The sequence below is a fragment of the Balaenoptera musculus genome, chromosome 20, assembly GCF_009873245.2.
Source record: "Balaenoptera musculus isolate JJ_BM4_2016_0621 chromosome 20, mBalMus1.pri.v3, whole genome shotgun sequence".
Lineage (NCBI taxonomy): Eukaryota > Metazoa > Chordata > Mammalia > Artiodactyla > Balaenopteridae > Balaenoptera > Balaenoptera musculus.
In genome coordinates, this window is record NC_045804.1 from 26512543 (window position 1) to 26539785 (window position 27243).

Consider the following 27243-nt stretch of genomic DNA (forward strand, 5'->3'; position numbering starts at 1 on the left):
GGAGGATGTGTGAGATGACGTCCCCAGAGTCCCTTTTGATGCCGGTGGTCAGAGCCTTTCCCTGGTCAGCGGAGGAGGTTGACAAGGAGGACATAGTGCTGCTTCAGTCCTGATGGGGACATTAATCTCTCCACACGTCCTTCCCTGCCCCTCCTCAGGTGCCTCCTGTTCCCTGGGCCCCCTCCCCTGACACTCCCATCTTCCTGCCCACCTGGGGCCCTGCACGGGAGCAGGAGAAAACCCTCGGGAGAGAGACTAGCCCAGCACTTCTGATGAGCAATAATTTGTTTTATGACAGAAAAGGAAATTGTCTTCAGTTTCACAAGAGCGAAACGAATTCGTTTGAAGTAGTTTGCCCTGCGGCAGGCAGGAGAAGGTTTCTCCTGAGCTTGCCTTCGCACTCCTTCTCTCCCCCTCTCTCCCTCTTCCCTTCTAATTACTGCAGCTTCCAAGCCGTTGGCATGAGTCAATGCCAGGCTGTCAGATGCAAACTGCCCCAGGATCTCACCTCTTGGGTGTGGATGGGGGATGGGGCCACGGGAACAAGTTGGGGTGGCTCTCAGTTCAGCTTCTGCCATGCCCCAAGCCTTACCTGGTACCACCACGGAGGCAGGAGGGGACCCGGGGCAGAGGGCGGCTCGCCAGGGCCCTGGAGGGCCAACAGCTCCGGGCTTGGGAGATCACTAGAACCTTGATGCCCAGGGAGGGGACTGTCGTGGCCTGGTGGGCTTTACCCCGTGGACCTCCCATGTTTCCTGATCAGCCCTCCTTCCTCATCTTCTCTGATTGCAGCCTAGAAGTTGAACTCCCAGGTGGCATCTGGGCAAGAGAATGGACAATGGCCACCTACTGGCATCAAGACTCAAAGGTTCATTTGGGGCAGCCAGGATGGGGAGGAGAACACCTGTGGCTCACCGGTGCTCCCACTGAGAAGTCCAGTAGACTGAAAAATCATGGGACTCTCCTAGACTCATTCTAAGGGCCCCCTCCTTCCTTCCTTCCACCTATCCATCCTTCCGTTAGTCCATTCAGCAAACTCATAAAGCCTTCACAGAGTGCCAGGCACCTTTCCAAGCACTGGGAGTGTGGAGCGATGAACAAAACCCCCTGCCTCCAGCAAGGAGTATGTTAGCTACGGGGGAAGGGGCTGTGCTCAGCACGTTCCTAGGACAAAGCAGGCACTTACAAACATTTGCCGAATGAGTGACTAGATGCCCAATATGAATCAGAGGTAACACTGCAAAAAGTCAGCCATTGAAGGAAAAAAGAATCCCTTGTTTAACCCCTTCCCTGCCATGCCCCATCTCCCCACTCCCTTCCTCTCCAGGGAGTCCTCCTGCCGAGGTCCTGAGTGAGGGTGGGAAGGGGCAGCTGCTGCCTGGAGAGCAGGTAGACACCAGGCTCCCGGCTGCCAACCTGGCACCGCTGCTTGGCGCTGGGAGCCCTCTAAAACAACAAACTTCAAGTCTCTAATTCAGCACTTCCTGTTTGTCTTGATATTATCTCCTGTCCTTGAAGCCCACAGGCCCAATCAGGGATGGGGCAAAGGGCCAGAGCTTTGGGGACCCAGAGAAAGGGAGAGGCCAGGGTGCCCTCCCCTGTAGGTTTCTAGGCTGTGTTCAGGGACACTGGGCAGAGGTCAGAGGTGTCATATGCCAGGGTGTTCAGTGAGGAGCCTGAGCCCCCTGCGCCCACACTGTAGGGAGTTTCTAGATTCTGGGTTCTGGTCGTCACAGGTTCTCGGATCAATGATACTCCTTCCCCTCTATGACTCTCGGTTTTCTGAACGCTGCAGAACAGGGGGAATTCAGGGTGGGAATCACCAAGCTTCACTGCCCTCTGTTTCTCATTCTCAACATGGCTGGGAAGTTCTTCTTGATGTCTAACTTCAGTACCTTTCACTAGCCTTTGGGGAATGACTCTGACTTTGGGTGCTTTAGCACCCACGTCTTATGTGTCTCAGGTTCCCGAATCAATATTGTAGGGACTTTACAGATGAAGCTTATTCTAGACTTTAAAGTCCCCCTGGGACCAGCTGTCACCCATAAAAGCAGCCCACCCCCCCACTGTGCGAGCATGTCCACTATGATAGGCGTCAAGATGGCTGCCCTGTGGAAGGTAGGATCAGGGCAAATTCCAGACAGGCCCCCACCCTGGCCAGAGGGGCAGCCCTCTGCCACCCCCAGAGCTCCAGGTAATAACCTAGGGGCCACGCCAGGCTCGCCAGCACCTGAGCCACCGGCAGCAGATAATGACTGGGGAGCTGGGCAGGCAGAGCCAACCCCTCAATCAGGAAGCAAACTAAAAAGGGGAGGAATCTCTCAGACAGACCACAACAATGAGACCAGCCCCCTTTCCAGGGCACTGCCTGCTTCCCCCCTTCCCTGTCAGATTTCGCCTGCCAGCTCCTGAATCCCAGCCCTCCCCTCTAATTACCCTCTCGTGGGATCCAGCTGGAGGCTGTCTGGGTGACCCTGGCTGCAGGTTGGTGACAGTGCCTGGCTGGCCACGACACAGGATGCTGGGCCTCTCAGTGAGCCTCGTCCACCAGCCTGATCTTGGATTCCTGACAGGGCCCTGGGCACAGTGAGGGGTGAAAGACAAAGGGTCAAGGCATGCTTTTGTGCTTTTGGTGCCACATCTTGATGCCCATGAGGCAAACTCTGGATGGCTGCGACAATGGGATTTATAGAGAACCCACCAACCCCCGGCCTGGCAGCCCATTCTCTGCAAAGGGCGCAATTCAATTCAGCGCAACACATATTTATTGCACACTCAGCACTAGTCATTGTACGAGATGCTGGGGGGATACAAAGATGAACAGAGAAAACTCCAGTCTCTCAAGGGGCTCATGAGCTGACACACACACACAACTAATCGTATCACCCATCAGGCAGTGTTAAGGCCTCTATATTTTAGGACTCTAGGAACACAGAAAAGGGTAACTTGGAGAACTGGGAGGTCTTCATAGATGAGGGGGACATATGAGTTGGGCTTCGAAGGATCAATAAGAGCTCACAGGCAGAGAAATGGGGAAGAACATTTCAGACAAAGAAGACTATAGGATGTAAAAATGTATGAACAATAGGATGGAGTAGAAGCTCCCTGTGGCTGGAGCCTGGGGAGTGAGAGGTTGAGGTTGGAAAGGTAGGCTGAGACCAGATGTGGAAATGGAGCTTAAATTCCAGGCCAAAGGGTATAGACTTTCTCTTGCAAGGAATGGGGAGCTATTGAATGATTTTGAGCTGAGGCATGACATGATCAGGATCCTGCCACCCTGGTAAGAAGAATTTTAACTGCCCACAGAGGGACAAAGAGGATTCTGCTTTTTCTGCCTCTTCTTTTCTCCATGGCTGCTGTCTAGCCAGCCCTTTCTCCCAGCTCCCACTCATTATCCTTGCTCCTTTTGTCCCAAACCTCTAACTCTTTGTTCCAAGCAGGCTGACAGGGCAGAGCGCTTCACTCTCCCCCGGCTCTCACCCCAACCCTTCATGTCTCAGGCATCTTGCTAGGTCCTTCAACCTACATCACACAAGTGGGGGAGGGGCTGGGTGATGGGACAGCTGGTGGGGAAGCTGGGCTCACTTCCTTCATGGATCTTTGGGTGTCAAGGCTTCTGTTGTGTCTTCCCTCCCTACCCAGGTTTCTGCCTTCACCGTTACCCTCCCCGACTGAGGAGCTTCTGGAAGCTTTGATTCCAGGGCAGCACTTTTCCAATTCACTCATCTGTGGCCTATCTGCCTCTTCTCAAAGAAAAGTGCTGAGCTAAGGACTGTGTGGCATGAAAAGGACATGGTTCCTGCCCTTCAGGAGCCTACCGACCAGTAGGGAAGATAAGACAACTCCGTGGAAACAGGGCATGTGGCAATCAGTGCTAGGGAAGTTCACAAGAGCAAGCCAGTGACATGCTGGTAAGAGAAGACTTTAGAGAGAAAGCATGAGGCTGGAGCTTGGAGGATGAGAAGCTTTCTTGAGGGCAGATGGGGTGACAGGGGTGGAAATAGTTGGAGCAAACTAGGAAGGCTAGACATGTTTAGTGAAGATTAAGTCCAGTGGGCTGGGCTGGAGGGTCTGTACAAAGACCATTGCAAGTGAAGACTGAGAAGGTGATGGAGGCCCAGCAGGAGGGTCTTAAATGTCATGGCTAGCATTGGGGAGCCATTGGATGTGTTTGAGATGAAGTGTGCCAAGGTGGAGGGACATTTCAAGATGATTAATCTGGTATTGGTCTGCGGGACACCTTGGGTAGGTGGGCAGAGAAGTGGGAGAAAACCCATAGGAGACCTAAAAAGTAATCCAAATGAGAAGCAATTCCTGGCAGCTACTCACCCAGGTTGGCCCGCTGTCCCCCTCAGAGAGTACTACCTACCACTTAATAAATCCTCGTTGTGCTCTCTCAGGAAAAAAAAAAAAAAAAGTAATTCCTGTCACCAAGTTGGCACCTCTCTAGAATTTTCACAGATCAGTGCCCATTTCCAACTCATTCATTCAACAAATATTTAAGCCACACTTACCAAGTACCAAAAACCATTTTAGGCTATTTCTTCATTCCTTTCTTCTCTCTCATTCTCTCTCTCTTTTGGATTTGAAGACTAAGGTAAACTCTCACCTGCACACATCTGGGAGCCTTAGCCCAGCCTCCTCCTCCCCCCCACCCCCAAGCTAATCCAGTAACTTCTGCCTTTGGAGCAGGTATATGGAAAAAAATTAGAGAAGTACACACAGTAAGGACTTGGGGGATGGCATGAGGTAGGAAAATCTGAGGGCAGGAGGGTAAGCAGCTTGGGCAGCAGAAAGCATTTGATGGGAGGGGAAAAGCAAAGTTGACAGCTGAGTGTAGGGGGTGGACCGGGATCTCTGTGGGAGAGAGGCTGGGGGAGGAGGAGAGAGGTGGAGAGAAGAGTGGGAGACAGGCCTCTGGGTGAGAATGGGGGCCAGGAGGGAGGGAAGGACAAATTAGAGAGCTGGAGAAGGAAGTGGAGTCTTAGCAGCTAGAGGTGGGTGAGGGAGGAGGTGGGGCTGGGAGGCGAGGGCAGAGGAAATGGGCCCAGGCACTGGAGACAAAAGTCTGGGAGTCTGAGCCTCTGAGGAGCCACCTGGAAGGTGCAGGCAGCGGTAACATCAAACTTGGGATTGGAGGGTTGGCTCGGAGTGAGCTGGAGCTGGGTGGGGGTGGCTGCAGGGGGAGCTGAGAGCAAGAGAGAGGGGCTTGAATCTACCACGAACCCTGCTGGGTCTTCAGCTTCATGCAACACCCCCTCTTTCCTCTGAATGCCTGGGCTCCAGAGTCCCACCCCCGACATGTAGGTTGAGGCCCCATTGGGCCCCCCCCCACTTGCCTACCTCATGACTGGTGGTGAGAAAGCACTTTGTTCCAAGGTGCGAATAGAGAGGAGGTAAGGGGGTCTCCTGCCAGACAGGGTCCAGGTGAACCAGGGTCCAGGTAAAGCCCCTCCCCGCAAACCAGGCAGGGTCTCCACGCACTCTTTACTGATCAGAGAGCTGGGGAGGGGTGTGGGCCAGCAGGTCCAGGCCAAGGGCTTCATCCTTTTCCTCCGCCCAACCCCCCACCCCACAAGATTCTCCCATTTTGGACTGGACCAGCTACCTAAGCATATGGAACTGATTGAAAGAATTTGTATGCTCACCTTATAATTTATGCAAATCAACTCTGTAATTAACTATAATTTGGAGGCATCCTTTGGTATTTGAGACATTTATCCATGAGGAAATGCCCTAGTGATAATGCTCCGGTATTAACATTATTTACTCCACCTGTGTGGTCTCCTCGCCTTGTTTCCCCCCTCACTCTGATTTTCTGGGCTGGAAGGTGGGGAGGGCCAGAGAAGCCCCTCCCTGGAGCCTGCCTCCTTCCTGACGCCTGGGCTCCCCCAGGGAGCCCTGTCCTCTTAATTTTCCCTGGGATTAAAGGAAAGGGTGCAGCTCTGCCTCCTAAGCCCCCGACCACTCTACTCTCTCCTGCCTGATGAGTAGCTTCCTGCTGAGCTTTTTCGCACTCTTAAGGGCCTCAATGTTCTTATCTCTGAAATGGGTAGAGGAAGGACCTGTTGGGGCCTTTACAGGATAATTACTGAAAAGCTAATGAGAGGACTGGGAATCTTCAGTCTAGAGATTTCTAGGGGTGTAGGGGGAGGAGCAGGAGAAGAGTTCAGGGCGAAGATGCCCTGACTGAATGGGATGTGGTCACGAGAAAAGTCTCCAGGCCACTCTCCTATGTGGGTCATAATTCCTAGTTTCAGAGTGCTTTGGGAAACCAGTCTTATCCTGTTTCATCTGCTTTCCCCTTCCTGGTCTTCTGTCCCTCTCTGCTCCAGGACATGCTCCTATTAGCCAGCATGCCTAAACTCACAACCACCCTAAAACTCAGTTCATGTAACTAGTTGGGGACGATGGGGGCCCACCTAAATTCACCCCCAGGCCTTTTCTCCCTTTCCAGGCCACGTTCCCAGCCTCTTCACTCTCTTGGAGTTCTGGGATTCCTGAATTGTCCATAAAAGTTCTTGGCTGGGCTCTGCCTCTGGTTCTAGGTGAATTCTTGTCCATTCCAAGCTGCCCCATGCTATCCTAAGTCAGGGAGAGGGTCTTCCCTCCCTATTTGACAATGAGAGATCCCAGATCCAAAATGTGAATTATATTGGACCCTCCTGGTGGTTCCAAGTTGAGAAGTAATTGAAAAGGAGACAAAGGAAAGGGAGGAGGAACAAGGCTCCAGCAGAGAAGGAGAGACCCACTTCAGCTGCCAGAGTAGCCAGGAACACTGCTGGGGAGCTCTGCAGGGAGGGACCATGTGAAGGAGAGTGTGTGTGTTTGTGTGTGTGTGTGTGTGTGTGTGTGTGAGGTCTTAAAAGTGGTACTTCTTTCTCTCCCACCATGTCCATGGAGGAAACAAAAGGAGGGGGTTGGAATTTGGAGAGTTCCAGCCATCCCAGCTCTCTCCCCTGGTGATGCTCTCATTTCCTCCATCCTGAAAGAACCACTTTTGTCCCTCTCCCACCAACTGCCCAAGCTCTGGGGAGGGAAGGATGTCCTGCTCCCCCCAACCCCATCCCCAACCCCACCCTCAGCTGCCTCTTCCAGCTGAAATCCTCCTTTCCTGGCAGACCTCAGAGACTCAGATCTCAGCCCCACCATTCCCCCAGGAGAGCCGGGGGCCACTGTTTCCTGGATTATCCTAAAAGCTTCCGAGGCCGTGAGGACTTGGCAGCATCCCTGCCCGAGTCTCTCACCTCCCACTCTGGCTCTGACTGTTGCCTACTGTTGCCTCCTTTATAAAGCCTGGCTCTTCCATCACCCCCACTTGCCCATCACTGCCGCTGCCAACTCTGGGCTCCATGGACTGGTAAGAGGGGCTGTTCCCTGTCCAGTTCAGGGGACAAGAGGATCAGGTCTTCACTCTAAAGTGGGGGTCATTGAGAAGGGGTTAAAAGGCTTGATTCTCTCTGTACTGGGGAGGGGGACCTAAGAGGGAGATAGTGGATGCATGGAGAACGAAAGAGGGTTCCATGAGGCCTCTGGACAGGGCTGAGATATGAGGGAGAAGTACAGTGGTGATTCACCAGTTTCACTGGTTAATAGATGACTGGGGACTTCATTCTGATGAAAAAGATGGGCTAATATAACAGACATACAGGGCACACACTCACCACATGGAAGTTCATGCATGAGAGCATATCTGCAGAAGTCATAAGGGAGAAACCACTGTGCATGGCCTGTGGGGAACACACTTTATGATGGAGGAGAGAGGACAGACACCCCACATTCAAGCCCCAAAGGTACACACTGGTGTGTAGGTACACACTGTTGTGGTGGTTACACACAGGCATGGTGGGTACACATACATCTGTAGATACACACAGACACACACACACATAAATGCACTAGCCTCAGCTGGGCTCATCTTTCAGACTGAGAGTGGTTGTGATGCTAGGGACATTTGGGTTTATAATAGAATTAGTGCTCAGAGTAGTGCTTGGCCCTGGGTAGACCCTCAGTAAGTGTTAGTTCAGTGAATAAAGGATGAATGAAAGAAAACCATTTGGCTCCAGCTCTGGACCTTGTCCAGTTTCCCAGGAGCCTTGAAGAGTGTGGGGGAGAGGAGGGGATATGAGGAAGGTGTTAGTGTCCGTGATCACCAGCTCACAGTTGGCTGAGTGCAGCCTGGAAGCGGGGGATGGGAGAAGAGAAGAGTGAGCAACTAGGAGACCAGGAATCAGGAGACTAGGGTTCTGGTCCCTGCTCTGCTTCTAACTTGTGTGACTTTGAGCTACTTGCCTCCTTGTTCTGGGGTTTAATTTCCCCTACTAGCAAAATGAGGGTTTGCACTGGACAATTTTTATGGGCAGAACAGCTTATAGTGTTCTGCACTATAAGAATGCAGATATCTATATTCTTATAGTGCAATCTCCATGGAGGGACAGTTGAAGTTTGGAAGAGACCACAGCAATCCAATCCAAGATGGGACCAGTTTGTCCTATCTTAGTAACAGGATCTTGATGGTTTTGATCTGGGGAATAGTTTAAAAATGTTGTCCTCTCCACCTTCAGGATCTAGGGGAGCCGGGCTGCCAGGGCCATCACTGCTGCCATAGTGAGGCTGGATGGAACAACAGGCAGAACGTGTGCTTTAGAGCCTGACAGATCTGGACTCAGTTTCCTTCTGTCTCTTAACAGCTCTGTAATCTTGTGCAGGTCCTTTAACTTCTTTAATCCTAGGCTTCCTCATCTGTACAATGGGGGGATAATAACAACTACTTTGCTGCATACCCATGAAAATTAGAGATATTTGTGTGAAGCACCTGGAACGTAGTAGGTGCCCAATAAATAAATGCTGGTTATTATGAGCATGGAGACCAACAAGGCTGCTCCAGGTACAAAGTGGATTGCTGACTAAAATGAGGCATGAGAAGCAGAGGGGCGGCAAGAATGGGAGACAGACACTTGTGGCAAAATCTGTCTGTTTACCCCTTTAGTGGAATGAGGGAAAGGAGTAGAAATGGCCCAAGTCCTGGGCAGATCTCAGTGGGTGGCATGGTTCAACTTTGAGGTGAGATAAGAACATGGCAGTGGGCAATGGTGATCTTGGCAGTCACGTCAACAGATCATGAGCACCATTAAGTAAGGAAACATCTAGAAAGTGGGAAATTGAAAGGGCTGGAATCAAAGGAACAAAAGCAGAGGGGTATCTGGAAGAAAAGAAAGTGCCCTGAGTCAGAGGCAGAAACCCAGGCAGTGCAGGAAGTCAGAACAGCTGAGTTTTCTGAGACAACTGCATTGCGGTTGAATTTCATGCTGATGAGCACCAGGCAGATGGAGGGTCTTTGCTTCTGGGAAACCCGGGTGGCTGCGGGTCAGGACCAGGTGGGGTGAAAGGGGGCCTGGGGTGAAAGTGGGGTGGGATGTCTACTGTCCAGGGGCTGGATCCCTTTCCCTCTTCTTTCCAGGAAAAGATGGAAGGAGCTAGGAAGACAAGACAATCTGGTGCCTATAAATAAATGGGAGAGGGGGCTCAGGTTTCCCATTGAGAGTCAGATCCTTGCTCAGGTGTTAGCACCTTAAGAGCAGCAGCTTTGGGGAACAGCCAGAGGCCAGCGGGCTGCAGGGAGGAGGAGGAGGAAGAGAAAGAGAATGCCTAGGGGTCGAATCAGACTTAACCCAGGAATTCGAGTAGCAGGCTCTGCAATGTGAGCCCGTAACTCTGTTCCGGACATGGCTGTGAACTGAGGTGCAGACCCAACTAAGTCAAGATTTGCAGGCTGAGTGCATGGAGATAAAACCATATGGACAGAGAGGGCTGTCGATTTAGCCGTGGTCACAAAGACCCAGAGCGCTTCTTGAGAATCTACATCTCAGGGGCCCAAGAGTCGGGAATGAAATCTGACTGATCTGAAAGTACAATCCCTGACATCTGGGAGGCACCTCGCGTCTTCCCAAGTGCCTGTTCTCTGCCCCGCAGGGCGGCTGCTCTAACCGCATTTCACCCACGAGGAAACTGAGGCTCAGAGCAACCTCATCTGCCAGATCAGCTTAGCAAATGCAGGGCTGGAGCTAGAATTTTGGTCTGTCAACTTCTAGCCAAAGATCTTTGTGAATATACCTTTATCCAACAAACATTTGCTGGGAACCGACTTATTTAATAATTATAACACTACCAACGATATCTTCCCTTTACTATGAGCTTACCAGGGGCCCCACAGGCTAAGTGTTTTAAGAACATCAATTCCTTTAAGCCCCAGGAAACCCTCCCAACTTGTACTCAGGTTGTCCAGATGAGGAAACTGAGTCTTACAAGAGAGGGATTTGCACAGATGAATCAGACCCTGATTCTGGATATGAGAATGTGTATGTTTGGTGGGGGGAACCACACACAAAAAGATCGATTTTCAAGTGGCTTGTGGATCAGTTTAGCTGTTTAATAGTCGCACTTCGTATTCAGGACAGGTAAACCAACGGTGGTGGAATCGGGGCTGTACCTGCGAAAATGAATCAGCCTAAATTCTGCTCGGGCTGTACAAAATAGACTGTAAAGACAAAAACGAAATTAAAAAAGCAGATGGCAGAGTCCGCAGGGAAAGCCAACCGAGGCAACGAAAAAAATTAGGAAGTTGATCAGAGTGCCCCCTGCAACAAAAGAGTCATTTCAGGAGGTCAAAGCGGCCGGTTCAGGGAGGCACCCACCAGGAAGGGAGTTTCGTACCCGGTCGCACAGGCCATTCCTGGCGGGGGAGGAGAGGGGAACACTCCTACCCACCGCGCTGGATATCTCAACCAGCTCTGATCTTGAGAGAAGTTTTTAGGTGGGCGTCGCAAACGCCCTGACATTCTGCACTGTGTTGCAGAGGGTTGCACTGCGTATGTGCATTTGTTTTTCTCAAAGGAATCCAAGACCCTTCCCCAAAGTTATGAATCTTGGGTTTAGACATTCAGATGAGAATCGGGAAGGAATGGTGGCAAGGGGTCGCGCAAATCTTTGCAGAAGTGTCCTTTCCCAGGGCTATCGCGGCTCCTGCCCCATCTTTCAGAGCCGGGTGCGCGCGGGGGCGAGGGTGGCTGGGCGCAGGCTGAGCACCTCTGGGACCGAAGGGAGCTCGGGTGTATTGGAGAGGCGGACCTGGGAGGCGCTGGGGTTGCTGCCCAAGGGTAGATGGAGAGTGAGGGCTGAGGGGCAGGTAGAGACGGGCCAGACGGATGGGAAGAGGAGAGGAGGAGGTTACTCGAAAAAAGGTGAGTGGCCGGAGAAAGAGAGCCGGGCTGCAAGAAGAGAGAGCAAAGGACCGCGGAAGGTGCTGGTGGTGGAAAGAAGCGGCGGGAGGAATGGTGAAGGAGGGCAGCGGCCAAGACCTACTTCTCACGGCCCAGGTCTGGGGGTAGACCGGACACATCCTTGGCGCTCAATCCTGTTTCCTTCTTTCCTCTCAGTTCTGGGGCAGCGCTGCCCGACTGGGGCGGGTGGGTGGAGGGCCGTGGAGGCAAACGGCGCCCTAGGGTGACTCGGTATCACCCGAAGGACCCGCCCCCTCCTGCATTCCCGCAGGGTCAGAGTCCTGAGTGCCCGCCAAACCGAGACAGCTCGAGGGCAGTTTTCCACTCGATGGGGCGGGCCCCAGAACCTGGGAAACACTCTGCCCAGGCCCCTCGCCCCAGCAGTGCAGGGGCCAGGGAGGAGCGAGGGAGGGAGCAGGGTGCCACATAGATAGCGATTCCCTCCGCCCGCCCCCTCCCCGCTGGCCCGGCCCGGCTCGGCCTCTGGTCCGGCAGAGCCCGCAAGGGTTAAAGGCGGCCACAGGTGAGGTGGGCGGGGCCGCGAATTCGGGAAAAAGGAGCGCAGGGCCGAGGATGAAGGCAGAGAGCGCGGTGAGTCACGGGCGGAGCTGTCCTCGCTCGCTCGCTCGCCGGCTCCCGCCCGCCCTCCGCCCGCCCGCCGCCTCTCTCCGCCCCTCCTCCGCCGCCAGCCGCCGGGTCTTGTTGCGGCCCCCTCTCGCCCTCGGCTCCTGCCCCTCGCCGCTGGACAGCCCGCCGGCGCGCGAGGCCCAGGAGCGCCCGTCGGGAGGGCGCCAGCCTGCCGTGCCAGGCGCCCGAGCGCAGCCTCGAGGTAGGAGCCCGGGTCAGGGCGGCGAGGGGTGCGCGCATCGGGGATCGTCTCTGAAAGACGCGCCCGGAACGCGCCACAGCCTCCTCTAGCCTCGGGGGAGGTGGTCTTAAAGAATCCGAGGGGCTTAAAGCCCCGGCGGAGTGAAAACGGGGCGGACGGGCGAGGCTGGAGACTGGGGAAACTGGAGCGACTGGGACAACTGGAGGATTGGAACCTTGAGGACCGGGAGTACGGAAGTCCTGACCACCTGAGCACCGGTGATGGGAGAGGCAGCCGGCGGAAGGGGGAAGGAAGGTGTCTCTACCAGCCTTCCCGCCTTGGGGAGCGACAAGCAGGGGTACGCGCCCGGCTGTCTCCCTTCCCGAGATCTCGGTAGCAGGCTAGTGCATCCCAGGATTGGGCTCCCTGGCCATGCGGCGGGAGAGGCCACTCTGGAGCCTGGATCATTAGCCTCCCCCCCGCCCCCAACCCCTGGGGCCGTTCCCAGGCGCCAAAAGCTATTAGGGTCCCAGGCCTCACTGCTCCCGCCCAGCCCCTGCTGGGCTGCCCCGCCTGGGCCTGAGGCTCCATTCCTGCCGCTTCACCCTGTTCCTTTCTTGTGGTGAGGCAGCAGGAGCCTGAGTAGGCGCCCCAATCCCCCTCTCCCTCCCTCTCCCAGACCACCAGGGCGACCTCCCTGGTCCCAGAAGCAGAAGGGGGGTAGGGTCATCCGAATCCTGATTTAGGAAGGAAAAGTCCTTGCCCTAAACCACTGCGTCTCCTCCCCCATCATCAGAGAAGGCTCAGGCACCCAAACTCACATACTCCAGGCATCAGGCAGGGCTCCCAGACCTTAGGGAGAGGTGGTGAGATGAGGGGGAATTTCAAGCGACAGGTATGTGGTCCAGAGAGGGGTGGGGGGTTCTTTAGGTTCCCAGTGGTTTAGGGAAAGAGAAACAGACCAGGAATATACTGTATATACCTCTGGTTCACAGAGGTATATACAGTACATATTTACTGACTGAATGAATAAATTTTTTTTCAAGTGACTTCTCCAAATATGGTCTCAGTTTTCTCTTCTCTAAAATAAGAGAACTGGCCTGGAGCAGTAGTTCTCAACACTTGGCTGCATGTTAGAATCATCTGGAGAGCTCCTAAAAATGATCCAGGCCTAGAATGCACCCCCTATATAATCTCTTTGGGTAATTCTTCCTCTTAATTTCTGTGTGATTCTGCTTTTCCTGTTGCTTCCCCCACTCTGTCCCTGAATCCCTTAAGGGGGTGGCAATTTTATCTTCCTGAGCGTGCTGGTAAGCTCTTCTCTGGCTGACCCCTCCGAGCTTCACATCTGGTCTCCTCTAGATTGGAGGAGGGCAGGGGTAGCAGCCAGAAAGCTGGCTGGGCACTGGTGTAGGTCAGGACAGGGAGGGGGGCTTAATTTCTCTGGTGGGGAGAAGTCTTCTGGAAACTGGCACTGCAGTTGCACCCCAGGGAGGTGAAGTCCTTGCCAGAGGGAAAGGGGCATGGGAGTGGGTTTGGTGGGGCTGAGGCAACCCAGCCAGGCAGGGAGCTGGGGTGAGTGATGTAGAGCAGTGAAATGCTCTTCTTCACTGAGCATGCCTCAGGGATGGAAGGAGAGCTCTTTTTCCAAAACCTCAGAACCTGCTTTGGGCTTCGGGAAGTCAGGTCACTTTAAGCTTTGGGTTAGACCACCTCCCTCTCCCCAACTGTGTCATGAGTTAAACTGGGGAAGCTGAGATGGGCCTAGATTCTCCATTTGGGCTGGCAGCAGATCTGCGGGTGGGCGGGCATGGGGGCAGGGGTTATGGGGCAATGCCACTGCCCCTCCCACTGGGCTGGGCAGCTACAATGGTTCCAGCACTGTACTCTAGTTGTATCCGACTGACCTACTTGCCTGGGACCAGCCCAAGTTCCAGGATGAGCTGGGTCCTATAGGAGGGATAACCTAGGGGAAGGTAGACTTCCATCATCCTCTGCACCTCACACCCTCAAACCCTTCCTAGCACTCCCAAGTTCTCTTAACTGATCTTTAGTCCCCACCCAGACATGCCTTCCTCATTTTCACCTGGATATGAGAAAGAAGCATTTGACAGGGAAGGGAACTGGGCTAGGACGGAAAATGAGATGGTTACTTTCCTTACTTTACCTCATCTTTGCTTCCTTTAGGACCCACCTGAGGTGCCCTTGACCATCCCTGTCCCCCACCCCACCCCGGATCCCGGCAATGCTAACCGCCGTCTGTGGCTCTCTGGGCAGCCAGCACTCGGACGCGCCTCCCGCCTCCCCGCCGCGCCTCGACGTGCAGCCTCTCCAAACATACCAGGGCCACACGAGCCCTGAGGCCGGGGACTACCCCTCCTCTCTGCAACCTGGAGAGCTGCAGAGCCTGCCGCTGGGCCCAGAGGTGGACTTCTCACAGGGCTATGACCTGCCGGGGGCCTCCTCTCGGGTAACTTGCGAGGACCTGGAAAGCGACAGTCCCTTGGCCCCGGGACCCTTTTCCAAGCTCCTGCAGCCGGACGTGTCACACCATTACGAATCGTGGTTCCGGCCGACACACCCAGGCACCGAGGATGGCTCGTGGTGGGACCTTCATCCGGGTACCAGCTGGATGGACCTCCCCCACCCTCAGGGCGCGCTGACCTCACCTGGCCACCCCGGGGCGCTTCAGGCTGGCTTGGGGGGCTACGTCGGAGACCACCAGCTTTGTGCCCAGCCGCCCCACCCACACCCGCACCCGCACCACCTCCTCCCAGCCGCCGGAGGGCAGCACCTCCTCGGGTCTCCCGACGGGGCGAAGGCCTTGGAAGCAGCCGCCCCGGAATCCAGTCTGGATGGGGCGGCCCGGCCCAAAGGCTCCCGGCGGTCAGTGCCCCGCAGCTCAGGCCAGACCGTGTGCCGCTGCCCCAACTGCCTGGAGGCGGAGCGACTGGGGGCTCCGTGCGGGCCCGATGGGGGCAAGAAGAAGCATTTGCACAATTGCCACATCCCGGGCTGTGGGAAAGCCTACGCCAAGACATCGCACCTGAAGGCACACCTGCGCTGGCACAGCGGCGACCGCCCCTTCGTGTGCAACTGGCTCTTCTGCGGCAAGCGCTTCACGCGCTCCGACGAGCTGCAGCGCCACCTCCAAACCCACACCGGCACCAAGAAGTTCCCCTGCGCAGTCTGCAGCCGAGTCTTCATGCGCAGCGACCACCTGGCCAAACACATGAAAACCCACGAGGGCGCCAAAGAGGAGGCTGCCGGGGCGGCGGCGGGAGAGGGCAAGGCCGGCGGAGCGGAGCCCCCCGGGGGCAAAGGCAAGCGCGAGGCCGAGGGCAGCGCGGCTCCCTGCAACTGAGCTCCTCGTCCCGCCTCCCCGTCCCGCCTCCCCGTTGGTCTCCCCTGGGACCATCAGAAGAGAGCCTTCTGGCCTGATGCCCTTGTGGGGGGGGGGTGGCTTGAGTAAGAGAAGGTGGTTATTTATGGAGAGGGAGGGAAAGTGGTGCGGGGGTCAGGGAGCCGGGTCGCTAGGGGTCTCTTAGTCTCTGGGGCTGGACAGGACAGAGGCGTTTGACTGGGCGGGGAGGAGCTGCGCATGCCCATCAGTTCTCCCCTTCCTCGCTCTTTCACTTCACGCCCCTGGGCTGGGGGGCTGGGGGGTTGGGGTGGACTACCCCTACGGCGGCTGGAGGGCCGAGGGGATAGGTTGGAGGATACGGCGCGTCCCCGGAGCAGAGAGGAGTGGGGCCGCCCCGGGCGCTGGGGGTAGCTGTCTGGACACGTCGTTAGCGCCTGGGAACCCGGACATAAAAGGGCCTCTGGAGCCGCGCTGCGGCCCGGGTCCCTTTCATCCCCCTTAGAGTGCTTTACCCCGGGGTTTCCGGAGGGAGCGCTGAGATGGGGTAGCAGAGGCTGGGGGTCCCCCTAAGGGAGGAGTTTCTATCTGGCCTGGGAGGGTTGTCACCGCAGAAATAATGTCTCTGATGTGCCTCCTTATTAAGCCTTCCAGACCCAGTGTGATGGAGCCACGAGGGAAGAAGGGAAGAGGGCCAGAATGGGCGACAGCTTCCAGCCAGAACTGTGGGGTGGAGGAGGGAGCCAGATGTGGAGGTTGAGCAAGGAAGTCTTCCTCTAAAATGAGAGAAAGGGATTTGGTCAGGGAGTGGAAGTAAGCCCCTCCCTCTCTAACTCTGATTCAGTCCTTAGCTCTTGGTCTTTATAAAAGTAAAGTTCAGTAGTCCACTCTCATCTGTCAGCCCAGGCAGGCCTTCAAGGCAGCCAAGAGCCCTTGCTCCAGAACTGATGTAGTTCCTCACCCTTGGTGCCTGGCCTTTGCCCTCCCCTGAGGGATGGAAGGAAGCGGGTTACCTCGGTTGGGTGAGGGTAGGTGGGGGTGTCCCAGCAGAGGGACCTCCAGCGGTTCCTGCTCAGAGTGGAGGACTCTGTCCCTGCCTGGCCATCTGCTTGCAGAGAAGCTAAGCCCCACTCTTTCTTCAGCTCGACCCTCCCCTTTCGTGCTGCCTACAAGCCTTGCCCCTCCTGTAGAGTGTGTTAGGAGGCTCCTCCCCATCTCATCTCTTGTGGGGCTCCCCTTCCATATGAGGAAGTGGTCCTGTCACTGGAAGGGGCCTGCCTTCTGAGGTGATGTCCAGGAAGCTGTCCCTGTTCCCTTCTTTAGATGCTAGAAATACGTCCTGATGGTGATCCTGGAGTGGGGAACGTGGGGAGGGGTGAAGCCAGAAGAGGCTGAGCCAGGCAAAAGGAAAAAAGCTGATGGGGGCAGGGTCTGACAGGCCGCAGGAGCCTGGAGCTAGTGGGCTTTCCCAGGCTCCAGGTAGCGGCCTTAAGATTCCCCCCGACCTCCCGTTTCCCTGCCTTTCTTTCTCCACCCAGAGCCCTGTGCAAGGATTAGTTGTGTATTGATTTTTTAAGTTATAAGCAAAGGGTATTTTATTTAATATTAGGACATGTGTGTTCATGTTGTGTGTACCTATGCATGTGTGTGTTTCTCTGTGTGTGTGTGTTTCTCTACTGAGCCTGGGGTCTCCAGCCAGGGAGACCCCACCTTGTTCACCCCAGCCGAGGTCCTGGAGCCTAGGCCCACAGCATCTCTTCCTTCCTTGGGGATATCAGTCCAAGGAGTGGGTGCTGTTGGGAAGTGGGGCTGGGATCTGGGTGGGAATATGTTTGTGTAGCAGAGAGCCCTTCTTAAGAGGGATGGGGTGACTCTCCCTGAAGGACGCATGGGCCTGGGGTAGGTTAAGAAGTAATGTCCTTTCTTTATGCTCCCTCTTCCCCTACCTCCTGCTAATCCGACCAGAGGTCCCTTTCCTTGCTGAGAGGGCTGGGGGCAGAAGAGAGTTGGCAGTGCCTGCAGGTTGCCTGGCCAGGTGGATGAGGGGGAGAGAGGGAGGGCGCTGTGGGTGTGAGATGCCGCTTTCCTCCAGCTGAGGAAACCAGCCACCTCTCCCTTTGCCACTAGGACAGCCTTTCCCAGTGACCGTCCTCAGGGGAACTCCCAAATGTGCGTTGGGGAGAGGACAGCACGGATATTCCCCCCACGGAGGCCCCGAGCTCTAAGGTGTGCTGGTGAGGGCTTTGGATAGGTTTTCTTTTGCTCCCCTCTTTTATAGATCTAGGTTGCTTGGCTGTCTGCCCCCTTCTAGGCAGCCGCCTAGAGGAGAAATGTAGGATTTTTTTTCTTTAAGTGCTGTGAACCCATTTTGGGGGGGGGGGGGAGGAGGAGGAAGAAGCAGCCTGTGTTTTTTATGCCATAATAAAGTCATCAACCACACCACTGCTTCATTTGTCTTCCAGCTCCGGTTTCCTTTTTGACTCATGGTCTCTCAGCAGCAAGGACCAGGCTGGCTGCAGGGTGGGGTGGACACTTCTCTTTGATCCTGCAGCCCTGGGCAGCCTCACCTCCCTTTGTTTGGGGGCAGAGCTGAGCTGATTGTTGAAGGGTCTGATCCTGCCCGGAGGTTGTTGATGCAGAAGGAGGGTGGCGCTCCCTCGGGGTTGATAGCTGGGCTGACTGTCCCTCCCTGGTCTTCTCCTGTGGAGATGCAAAGGTTCTAGATATTTCCTTCCTCTTCCACATGGAAGCCCCCTCTTTCGCCTCCCCTGCCAAGAATGCCGGTTCCCTGCCTTCCCAGAGATGGCCAGCCCCTTGGCCCCCTCACCCCACCCCCGTGGGTGTGTGCCTGTCAGTCAGGCCTTCTGGCTCTGAGAGAGGTGGGGGTGACTGACAGCGATTTCTTCACCCAGGATGATCCCTATCAGGGACAAGGTGATGAAAGGCAGCCGAGATATCTGATGGGCTCCCGCCCAGCTGAAAAGCATGAGGGAAAGGTTCCTAGTGCAACTCCCAGCTAGAGACCTGCCGCAGCTGCACAACCACGGTGTGCACAGAAGTTCCTCACTGGACCCATCGGGCACCCCCGGATATGCACAAATGCACACCTTCCCAGGCTGCTCAAACGCCTGGTGCACAGTTGGTGCCGAACACACGTCAGATGAGTAAAAGCCTCATGGCTCCAGAGCCCCAAACCTAGGAAAGTTGACAGAGGATCAGTTTTTGGCTCCAAGGGGGCAGAGTAGGTTATTACGTTCTTTCACCTTTCCATCCTACATCTTGGCCAAAATTATCATCTACCCCAGTGGGATTCCTATCTCCCCCCACCCTAACCCTAACCCAGTTTCTCAGAGCCAAATCTGGTACCCAGGCTGGCCCATTCCACCACTTGTTTGGGAGAGTCTGGGGTCACAAAGTTTCTTAAATGGGGGCATCAGAATGATTTAGGGGTTACAGAGGAAAGCAGACCAGTTGAGGGGGCCAAACGTTTGTTTCTGTCTGCCTGGGTGGCGGAGGGACAGGCGTGTTACGGTGACCTCAGGCCCACCCCGCTCCCTGGGGCTCCCCTTTTGTCTTCCTGGTTCTGGGGGACTTAAGACCCCAGGAGCCTGGCGAGTCCTCTCCTGCTCTCCCCCATTGCTGCCCCCAGGGAGAGGAGGGCAGCTGTGGGGGCGGCTGGGCCTGTCTGGGCAGGGCTGGGACCGCCCCTCCTCCCCTTGCAGCTCCTCCCGCTGACCTGCATTCTTATCGGGGGCCTTTGGTGGGGCTCTGATGCCTCTCACTCGCTCGCTCTGACGGCAATGCTGCCTGGCTGCCGCCACTCCCACCCCCCCCCTCCCCGCCCCCCGCAATGGAGCCCGAGGCCACCTCTGACCCCTCAGTTCTGGCACCCCTGGCAGGACAGCCCTGGAGGGGCTGAGAGGGAGTTCGGGAAATCAAAACACCTGGGCTGGCCCCCTGGGCAGCGTCTCTGAGCCACCCTCTCCTCTCCTGGGAAGTGGGAATAGAATCCCTCTAGGGTGGGTGAGTGAAGTCGGGAATGGGAAAGTGACCGAGGAACCTGCAGCCTGGGGACTGCAGCCTGGGGCTGTGCTGTTCTGCCCGCTCCTGCCCCCCAGCGGGCAGCTGGGGAAGTTCAGGGTGTGAACCGGCTTTCAGGCCAGCCACCTCGGGGACTCATGTTTATCACCACACAGTCCTGATGTTTGCTTCTGGAATGACGTCCAATGGCAACCTCCCGACCCCCACCCCGTACATCACACCAGAAGCAGCCTTCACCTCCCATTAATCCTTGTGAGTCTGACTGCTCAGCATCTGAGCAGTGGAGGTTTGAAAAGAATCTCAGGCGCCAAATAGTATTTGGTATTTGGATAAGTATTCTCATTCTTTAAAAAAAAATGCCAATCAATAAAAAAGCGAAAAAAGAATATGCTAATCAGCACTATGCCTAGTGTTGTAAACACAAAGATGGGTAAGACAGGCAGGACTCCTTTTAGCAACTCATGATCTCACAGGGAAAATAAACATATAAGCTCAAACCATAATGACAAAGTGCTGTGGAGGCACCATGAAGTCATAAAACTACCTTTCTTTTAAAACAGTCGTTCCCTCCTTCTATCCACTCCCCAGCTATTTGTTGATTTTATAGATATTTGAGTTTGCTTTATGTCCACGCGTTGGCTTTCAACATGATAGACGATGCACATAAGCAGGATCTAGTCCATACTTTGAAGGAGTTTATGCTCAGAGGAAATGGGTTGCAAAAACAGCTATATTTAAAGAAAGAAATGAATATGGGCAATGAGAGCTATAAGTTGGTATTGGAGCACAAAAGGGGGAAAAAAGACTTCAGGTTGGATCAGGGAAGATGTTACTAGAGCAATGCTGTTTAAACGGGACCTGGAAGGGCCATTGGGTATCAATGACGGACATCTTGGGAAGAATAAGCTTGCAACAGGAAAGTGGGAGAAAGGCAAAACACAGGAAAAATGCTCTGAGTACCTGTAGAGTACAAGTGGGAAGAGTAGGAGATTAGAGCCAGATCATCTAGGGCTTTGGAGGCCAAGCCAAGGATAACATGCCAAGCTACCATGTTACCACAGCAGTGCTTTAGGACAAGCTTTAGCCTGCAACAGAACCAACCACTTGGAGGGCTTGTGAAAACACAAGCTCCACTCCCATGGTTACTGATTCCGGAGGTCTAGAGTAGGGCTGAGTATTTGTATCTTCAAGAAGTTCACAAGTGATGCTGGTATTTGAAGACCACTCCCGGAGAGTTAATCTGGTGATCGCGTGGAGGATGGCTTAGAAAGGGAGAGGGTAGAGATGGAAACACCAGTCAGAAGACAGTTATACCCATCCAGGTGAAATGAGAGACTAAGCTGGAATCAATGGAAATAAGATAGTCAGCTATAGTCAAGAGTAGGTATTTTCGAATAAAAGTCAATATGATAGAAAGTGTAGTACTGAATTAAAGTTACATATTAATGAGAGGAGTAACTTCCTTTCAAGTTGTGTGAAAGGGTATCTTTTATTTCTTCTGGTAATGAATTGGCCTAGAAAAACAGAACTCTACTGGGAAGTGTGTAAATATAAGAATATTCCTTTTAATATTAGAAATTATAATGATATATAGAGATAAAAACTTTGAGCTCATAATCTAGAATTTGATGAGACCACAAAAGGTGGAATCTAATCAATGCTTCTGCTCTCAGGAAAGATTACCTCCAAACTCTGTCAAGATCTATAGTTGTATATTTAATTTATGAAGATCCTGAAGGTGAGACTCTTAAGAGAGGTGAAGGCAGGGCTAGGGGCTCTGGAAGGTCCAAATAATAACTCCTAAGGTTTGGAGTTTAGACCAAAGCTTCTTATTTATTATTATCATTCTAACCTCTACTAGTTATTCCTACTGATTAGATATCTAATAGCTAATTGAGGCAATATTTTCCTTTTCCTTTTCCTAGAGATTTATCCTGCAGTAAAATACAGTCTATCGAAAGACGTACGTTTGAACCACTACCTTTTTTGCAGTTTATCTAAGTTACAAATATAACTTCATTATATTTGGAATTTTTGTAAAGCTTGATTTTTTATAAAATTAATTTGCTACTCCTTTGGAAATATGATTAAAATTACTACTAAAATTTTGTAGCAAATCCTTTTTGTCTCTAGCAAAGATTAGTGTGAGAATTATTACACCGATCAGAGTGAATCATTATAGAGCAGTGGCTCTCAACCAGGGTGATTTTGCACGCAGGTGACATTTGGTAGCGTCTGGAGACATGTTTGCTTGTCAGAACTGTATATGCTACTGGCATCTAGTGGACAGAGGCCAGAGATGCTCCTAAACATCCAACAGTGTACAGGAGAGCCTCCCACAGCAAAGAATTATCCAGCCCAAAATGTCAATAGTGCTGCCTTTCTAGAGAAATAAAGATCACTTAACACAAGTATTTAATGAGCATTTACTATTTTGTATCTAATGCACCGCATATATAATCATGAAAGTATAAATCATAATATCCTCCACAGTGAGATTTCTTTAGCGTACGGAGGGAGTAGTGTTGTTATGTTTCATCATATATAAATTAGAATTATTGCCAAAGGATAAATGCTCTGAGAGAATATATATTTTTATTCTTCTTTTGCTTGTGTCTTTTTTTGTAGAAATCTTGGTTGCAATTTACTCACAGAACTGAGCTTTGGAACGTTTCAGGCCTGGCATGGAATGCAGTTTTTACACAAGTTGTAAGTGAAATAGAAGATGAATGCATGTAAAAAACTGTGTGTAAAAACATCATGCAGTTCTTGGTTAGCTGGGTGTAAGCCCAGTATGAATTCTGGAAAGTATGTCCTGAGAGCCATTTATTTTTTTTTTCAAATGAGGAAACTAAGGTACAAAGAGGCCAAGAGACTTGTTTAACTCATATATATGAATCGCTCTGCTTTCCATAGTACTGATCTTTGGCACGGGCAATAAAAGGCACCAAGCAAAAACACTCAAATTAGCATTGTCACGGAATCCCACTGATGCCTCCCCAATATGCGAATGGTCCATGAAGTTCCACTTTTGAATTTCACTTTGATTCCTGCTCATGTGCAAAGTTCCTAACTGCTTAAAATGTATGCCACACAGAGCAGCAAAGAACTAAGTTTAGCACCGAATTCTTCAGGGAGCAAAAGGTGTGGGTGCTTCCCCAACCATTATTAGCTCTTTTAAATGGTAAAGCAGAAAGAATTCCTGAACACCCACCACAGGGCTCTCCCCAGCCACCCAGCACATTATTTTTCAAAAAGCATATATCTCTGAAGTGAATTATCTGTGGCCAATAGGAAGCTTTGAGGTATGGAAAAAGACGTTGTTTGTGTTCAGCTGTCGTGTGAGAAATATAAAGAAAATACATTGCTGTAGCCTAATTCAATATACTTTCTCTGCTGACTACTCTTCAGTAAGAAGTGTGGGTTTTACACCCCTTCAGCTCAAAAATTCTGTGATTTCTCACGACACAAGCAAATGAGAGTGGGTACGTTCAATGGCCCGAAGGCGATTTTAGACTCAAGGTAAAGAGCTCTTCTACACCTGGCTTTGGAAAAGACTCCCTTACCTGTCTTGTGGTTCAGAAATCCAGTTTCACACAGTTCATTTTGGGTTAATGAAGGTGTTGAGGCTGTGTCTGGAGCTGGATTAGCAATTCCTGCAGATGCCTATCTTTAGCGGCCTCCTTCCTTTCCCTTGTTAGTGTGCTGATGCCTACCTTGGGGAGAGAGCACCGAGGGTCAGTTTTTCTTTTGCCAGCACACCGGAGAGCAGGCTCATGAGGTCCCTTCACCAGGAGGTTTTAGTAGCGTCAATACAACGTCTTAAACTCACCGCCTTTCCTAAACATCCCATAACACCAAGAGTTCCATATAAGAATCAGAGTTTCACTATAGTTATGTAGGCAACACAGGAAAATACATTGTGGAAACCAATCAATCAATCAATCAATCAATCAGTTTAAAAATTAATGCATTCATTCAAAAAACATTCACTGAGTGCCATGCCCACTGTTACTCCTCTCGGGTAACCTGCGAGGACCTGGAAAGCGACAGTCCCTTGGCCCCGGGACCCTTTTCCAAGCTCCTGCAGCCGGACGTGTCACACCATTACGAATCGTGGTTCCGGCCGACACACCCAGGCACCGAGGATGGCTCGTGGTGGGACCTTCATCCGGGTACCAGCTGGATGGACCTCCCCCACCCTCAGGGCGCGCTGACCTCACCTGGCCACCCCGGGGCGCTTCAGGCTGGCTTGGGGGCTACGTCGGAGACCACCAGCTTTGTGCCCAGCCGCCCCACCCACACCCGCACCCGCACCACCTCCTCCCAGCCGCCGGAGGGCAGCACCTCCTCGGGTCTCCCGACGGGGCGAAGGCCTTGGAAGCAGCCGCCCCGGAATCCCAGGGGCTGGATACCAGTCTGGATGGGGCGGCCCGGCCCAAAGGCTCCTGGCGGTCAGTGCCCCGCAGCTCAGGCCAGACCGTGTGCCGCTGCCCCAACTGCCTGGAGGCGGAGCGACTGGGGGCTCCGCGCGGGCCCGATGGGGGCAAGAAGAAGCATTTGCACAATTGCCACATCCCGGGCTGTGGGAAAGCCTACGCCAAGACATCGCACCTGAAGGCACACCTGCGCTGGCACAGCGGCGACCGCCCCTTCGTGTGCAACTGGCTCTTCTGCGGCAAGCGCTTCACGCGCTCCGACGAGCTGCAGCGCCGCCTCCAGACCCACACCGGCACCAAGAAGTTCCCCTGCGCAGTCTGCAGCCGAGTCTTCATGCGCAGCGGCCACCTGGCCAAACACATGAAAACCCACGAGGGCGCCAAAGAGGAGGCTGCCGGGGCGGCGGCGGGAGAGGGCAAGGCCGGCGGAGCGGAGCCCCCCGGGGGCAAAGGCAAGCGCGAGGCCGAGGGCAGCGCGGCTCCCTGCAACTGAGCTCCTCGTCCCGCCTCCCCGTCCCGCCTCCCCGTTGGTCTCCCCTCGGGCCATCAGAAGAGAGCCCTCTGGCCTGATTCCCTGGGGGAGGGGGGTGGCTTGAGTAAGAGAAGGTGGTTATTTATGGAGAGGGAGGGAAAGTGGTGCGGGGGTCAGGGAGCCGGGTCGCTAGGGGTCTCTTAGTCTCTGGGGCTGGACAGGACAGAGGCGTTTGACTGGGCGGGGAGGAGCTGCGCATGCCCATCAGTTCTCCCCTTCCTCGCTCTTTCACTTCACGCCCCTGGGCTGGGGGGCTGGGGGGTTGGGGTGGACTACCCCTACGGCGGCTGGAGGGCCGAGGGGATAGGTTGGAGGATACGGCGCGTCCCCGGAGCAGAGAGGAGTGGGGCCGCCCCGGGCGCTGGGGGTAGCTGTCTGGACACGTCGTTAGCGCCTGGGAACCCGGACATAAAAGGGCCTCTGGAGCCGCGCTGCGGCCCGGGTCCCTTTCATCCCCCTTAGAGTGCTTTACCCCGGGGTTTCCGGAGGGAGCGCTGAGATGGGGTAGCAGAGGCTGGGGGTCCCCCTAAGGGAGGAGTTTCTATCTGGCCTGGGAGGGTTGTCACCGCAGAAATAATGTCTCTGATGTGCCTCCTTATTAAGCCTTCCAGACCCAGTGTGATGGAGCCACGAGGGAAGAAGGGAAGAGGGCCAGAATGGGCGACAGCTTCCAGCCAGAACTGTGGGGTGGAGGAGGGAGCCAGATGTGGAGGTTGAGCAAGGAAGTCTTCCTCTAAAATGAGAGAAAGGGATTTGGTCAGGGAGTGGAAGTAAGCCCCTCCCTCTCTAACTCTGATTCAGTCCTTAGCTCTTGGTCTTTATAAAAGTAAAGTTCAGTAGTCCACTCTCATCTGTCAGCCCAGGCAGGCCTTCAAGGCAGCCAAGAGCCCTTGCTCCAGAACTGATGTAGTTCCTCACCCTTGGTGCCTGGCCTTTGCCCTCCCCTGAGGGATGGAAGGAAGCGGGTTACCTCGGTTGGGTGAGGGTAGGTGGGGGTGTCCCAGCAGAGGGACCTCCAGCGGTTCCTGCTCAGAGTGGAGGACTCTGTCCCTGCCTGGCCATCTGCTTGCAGAGAAGCTAAGCCCCACTCTTTCTTCAGCTCGACCCTCCCCTTTCGTGCTGCCTACAAGCCTTGCCCCTCCTGTAGAGTGTGTTAGGAGGCTCCTCCCCATCTCATCTCTTGTGGGGCTCCCCTTCCATATGAGGAAGTGGTCCTGTCACTGGAAGGGGCCTGCCTTCTGAGGTGATGTCCAGGAAGCTGTCCCTGTTCCCTTCTTTAGATGCTAGAAATACGTCCTGATGGTGATCCTGGAGTGGGGAACGTGGGGAGGGGTGAAGCCAGAAGAGGCTGAGCCAGGCAAAAGGAAAAAAGCTGATGGGGGCAGGGTCTGACAGGCCGCAGGAGCCTGGAGCTAGTGGGCTTTCCCAGGCTCCAGGTAGCGGCCTTAAGATTCCCCCCGACCTCCCGTTTCCCTGCCTTTCTTTCTCCACCCAGAGCCCTGTGCAAGGATTAGTTGTGTATTGATTTTTTAAGTTATAAGCAAAGGGTATTTTATTTAATATTAGGACATGTGTGTTCATGTTGTGTGTACCTATGCATGTGTGTGTTTCTCTGTGTGTGTGTGTTTCTCTACTGAGCCTGGGGTCTCCAGCCAGGGAGACCCCACCTTGTTCACCCCAGCCGAGGTCCTGGAGCCTAGGCTCACAGCATCTCTTCCTTCCTTGGGGATATCAGTCCAAGGAGTGGGTGCTGTTGGGAAGTGGGGCTGGGATCTGGGTGGGAATATGTTTGTGTAGCAGAGAGCCCTTCTTAAGAGGGATGGGGTGACTCTCCCTGAAGGACGCATGGGCCTGGGGTAGGTTAAGAAGTAATGTCCTTTCTTTATGCTCCCTCTTCCCCTACCTCCTGCTAATCCGACCAGAGGTCCCTTTCCTTGCTGAGAGGGCTGGGGGCAGAAGAGAGTTGGCAGTGCCTGCAGGTTGCCTGGCCAGGTGGATGAGGGGGAGAGAGGGAGGGCGCTGTGGGTGTGAGATGCCGCTTTCCTCCAGCTGAGGAAACCAGCCACCTCTCCCTTTGCCACTAGGACAGCCTTTCCCAGTGACCGTCCTCAGGGGAACTCCCAAATGTGCGTTGGGGAGAGGACAGCACGGATATTCCCCCCACGGAGGCCCCGAGCTCTAAGGTGTGCTGGTGAGGGCTTTGGATAGGTTTTCTTTTGCTCCCCTCTTTTAATAGATCTAGGTTGCTTGGCTGTCTGCCCCCTTCTAGGCAGCCGCCTAGAGGAGAAATGTAGGATTTTTTTTCTTTAAGTGCTGTGAACCCATTTTGGGGTGCGGGGGGGAGGAGGAGGAAGAAGCAGCCTGTGTTTTTTATGCCATAATAAAGTCATCAACCACACCACTGCTTCATTTGTCTTCCAGCTCCGGTTTCCTTTTTGACTCATGGTCTCTCAGCAGCAAGGACCAGGCTGGCTGCAGGGTGGGGTGGACACTTCTCTTTGATCCTGCAGCCCTGGGCAGCCTCACCTCCCTTTGTTTGGGGGCAGAGCTGAGCTGATTGTTGAAGGGTCTGATCCTGCCCGGAGGTTGTTGATGCAGAAGGAGGGTGGCGCTCCCTCGGGGTTGATAGCTGGGCTGACTGTCCCTCCCTGGTCTTCTCCTGTGGAGATGCAAAGGTTCTAGATATTTCCTTCCTCTTCCACATGGAAGCCCCCTCTTTCGCCTCCCCTGCCAAGAATGCCGGTTCCCTGCCTTCCCAGAGATGGCCAGCCCCTTGGCCCCCT

At 54.0% G+C, this 27243-nt stretch overlaps 2 protein-coding genes across 3 annotated transcripts; both read left to right on the forward strand.

The window, feature by feature from the left end:
* Positions 1-11884: 11884 nt before the first annotated feature.
* LOC118886562 (transcription factor Sp6) lies at positions 11885-27117 on the forward strand. Of its 2 annotated transcripts, XR_005017766.1 has the most exons (3): positions 11885-12108; positions 14275-16322; positions 25236-27117. XR_005017766.1 is itself a non-coding variant. In XM_036836511.1 (2 exons), exon 2 carries the CDS (start codon positions 14333-14335, stop codon positions 15449-15451), a length of 1119 nt encoding a protein of 372 aa, XP_036692406.1. In that variant the 5' UTR covers positions 12122-12445; positions 14275-14332; the 3' UTR covers positions 15452-15482. The 2 variants fall into 2 exon arrangements, 1 of the variants encoding a protein (XP_036692406.1); XM_036836511.1 differs by lacking the exons at positions 11885-12108; positions 25236-27117 and adding an exon at positions 12122-12445 and having other exon boundaries at positions 14275-15482.
* On the forward strand, positions 22965-25244 carry LOC118887345 (transcription factor Sp6-like). Its single transcript, XM_036838156.1, is given in 3 exon segments — positions 22965-23011; positions 23384-23739; positions 23742-25244. Coding segments are annotated over 3 exon segments (1083 nt in total). The 3' UTR covers positions 24422-25244.
* Positions 27118-27243: the final 126 nt, after the last annotated feature.

Coding starts and splice junctions, on each gene's coding strand:
- LOC118886562 (XM_036836511.1), top strand. CDS start 14,333: ATGCTAACCGCCGTCTGTGGCTCTCTGGGCAGCCAGCACTCGGACGCG.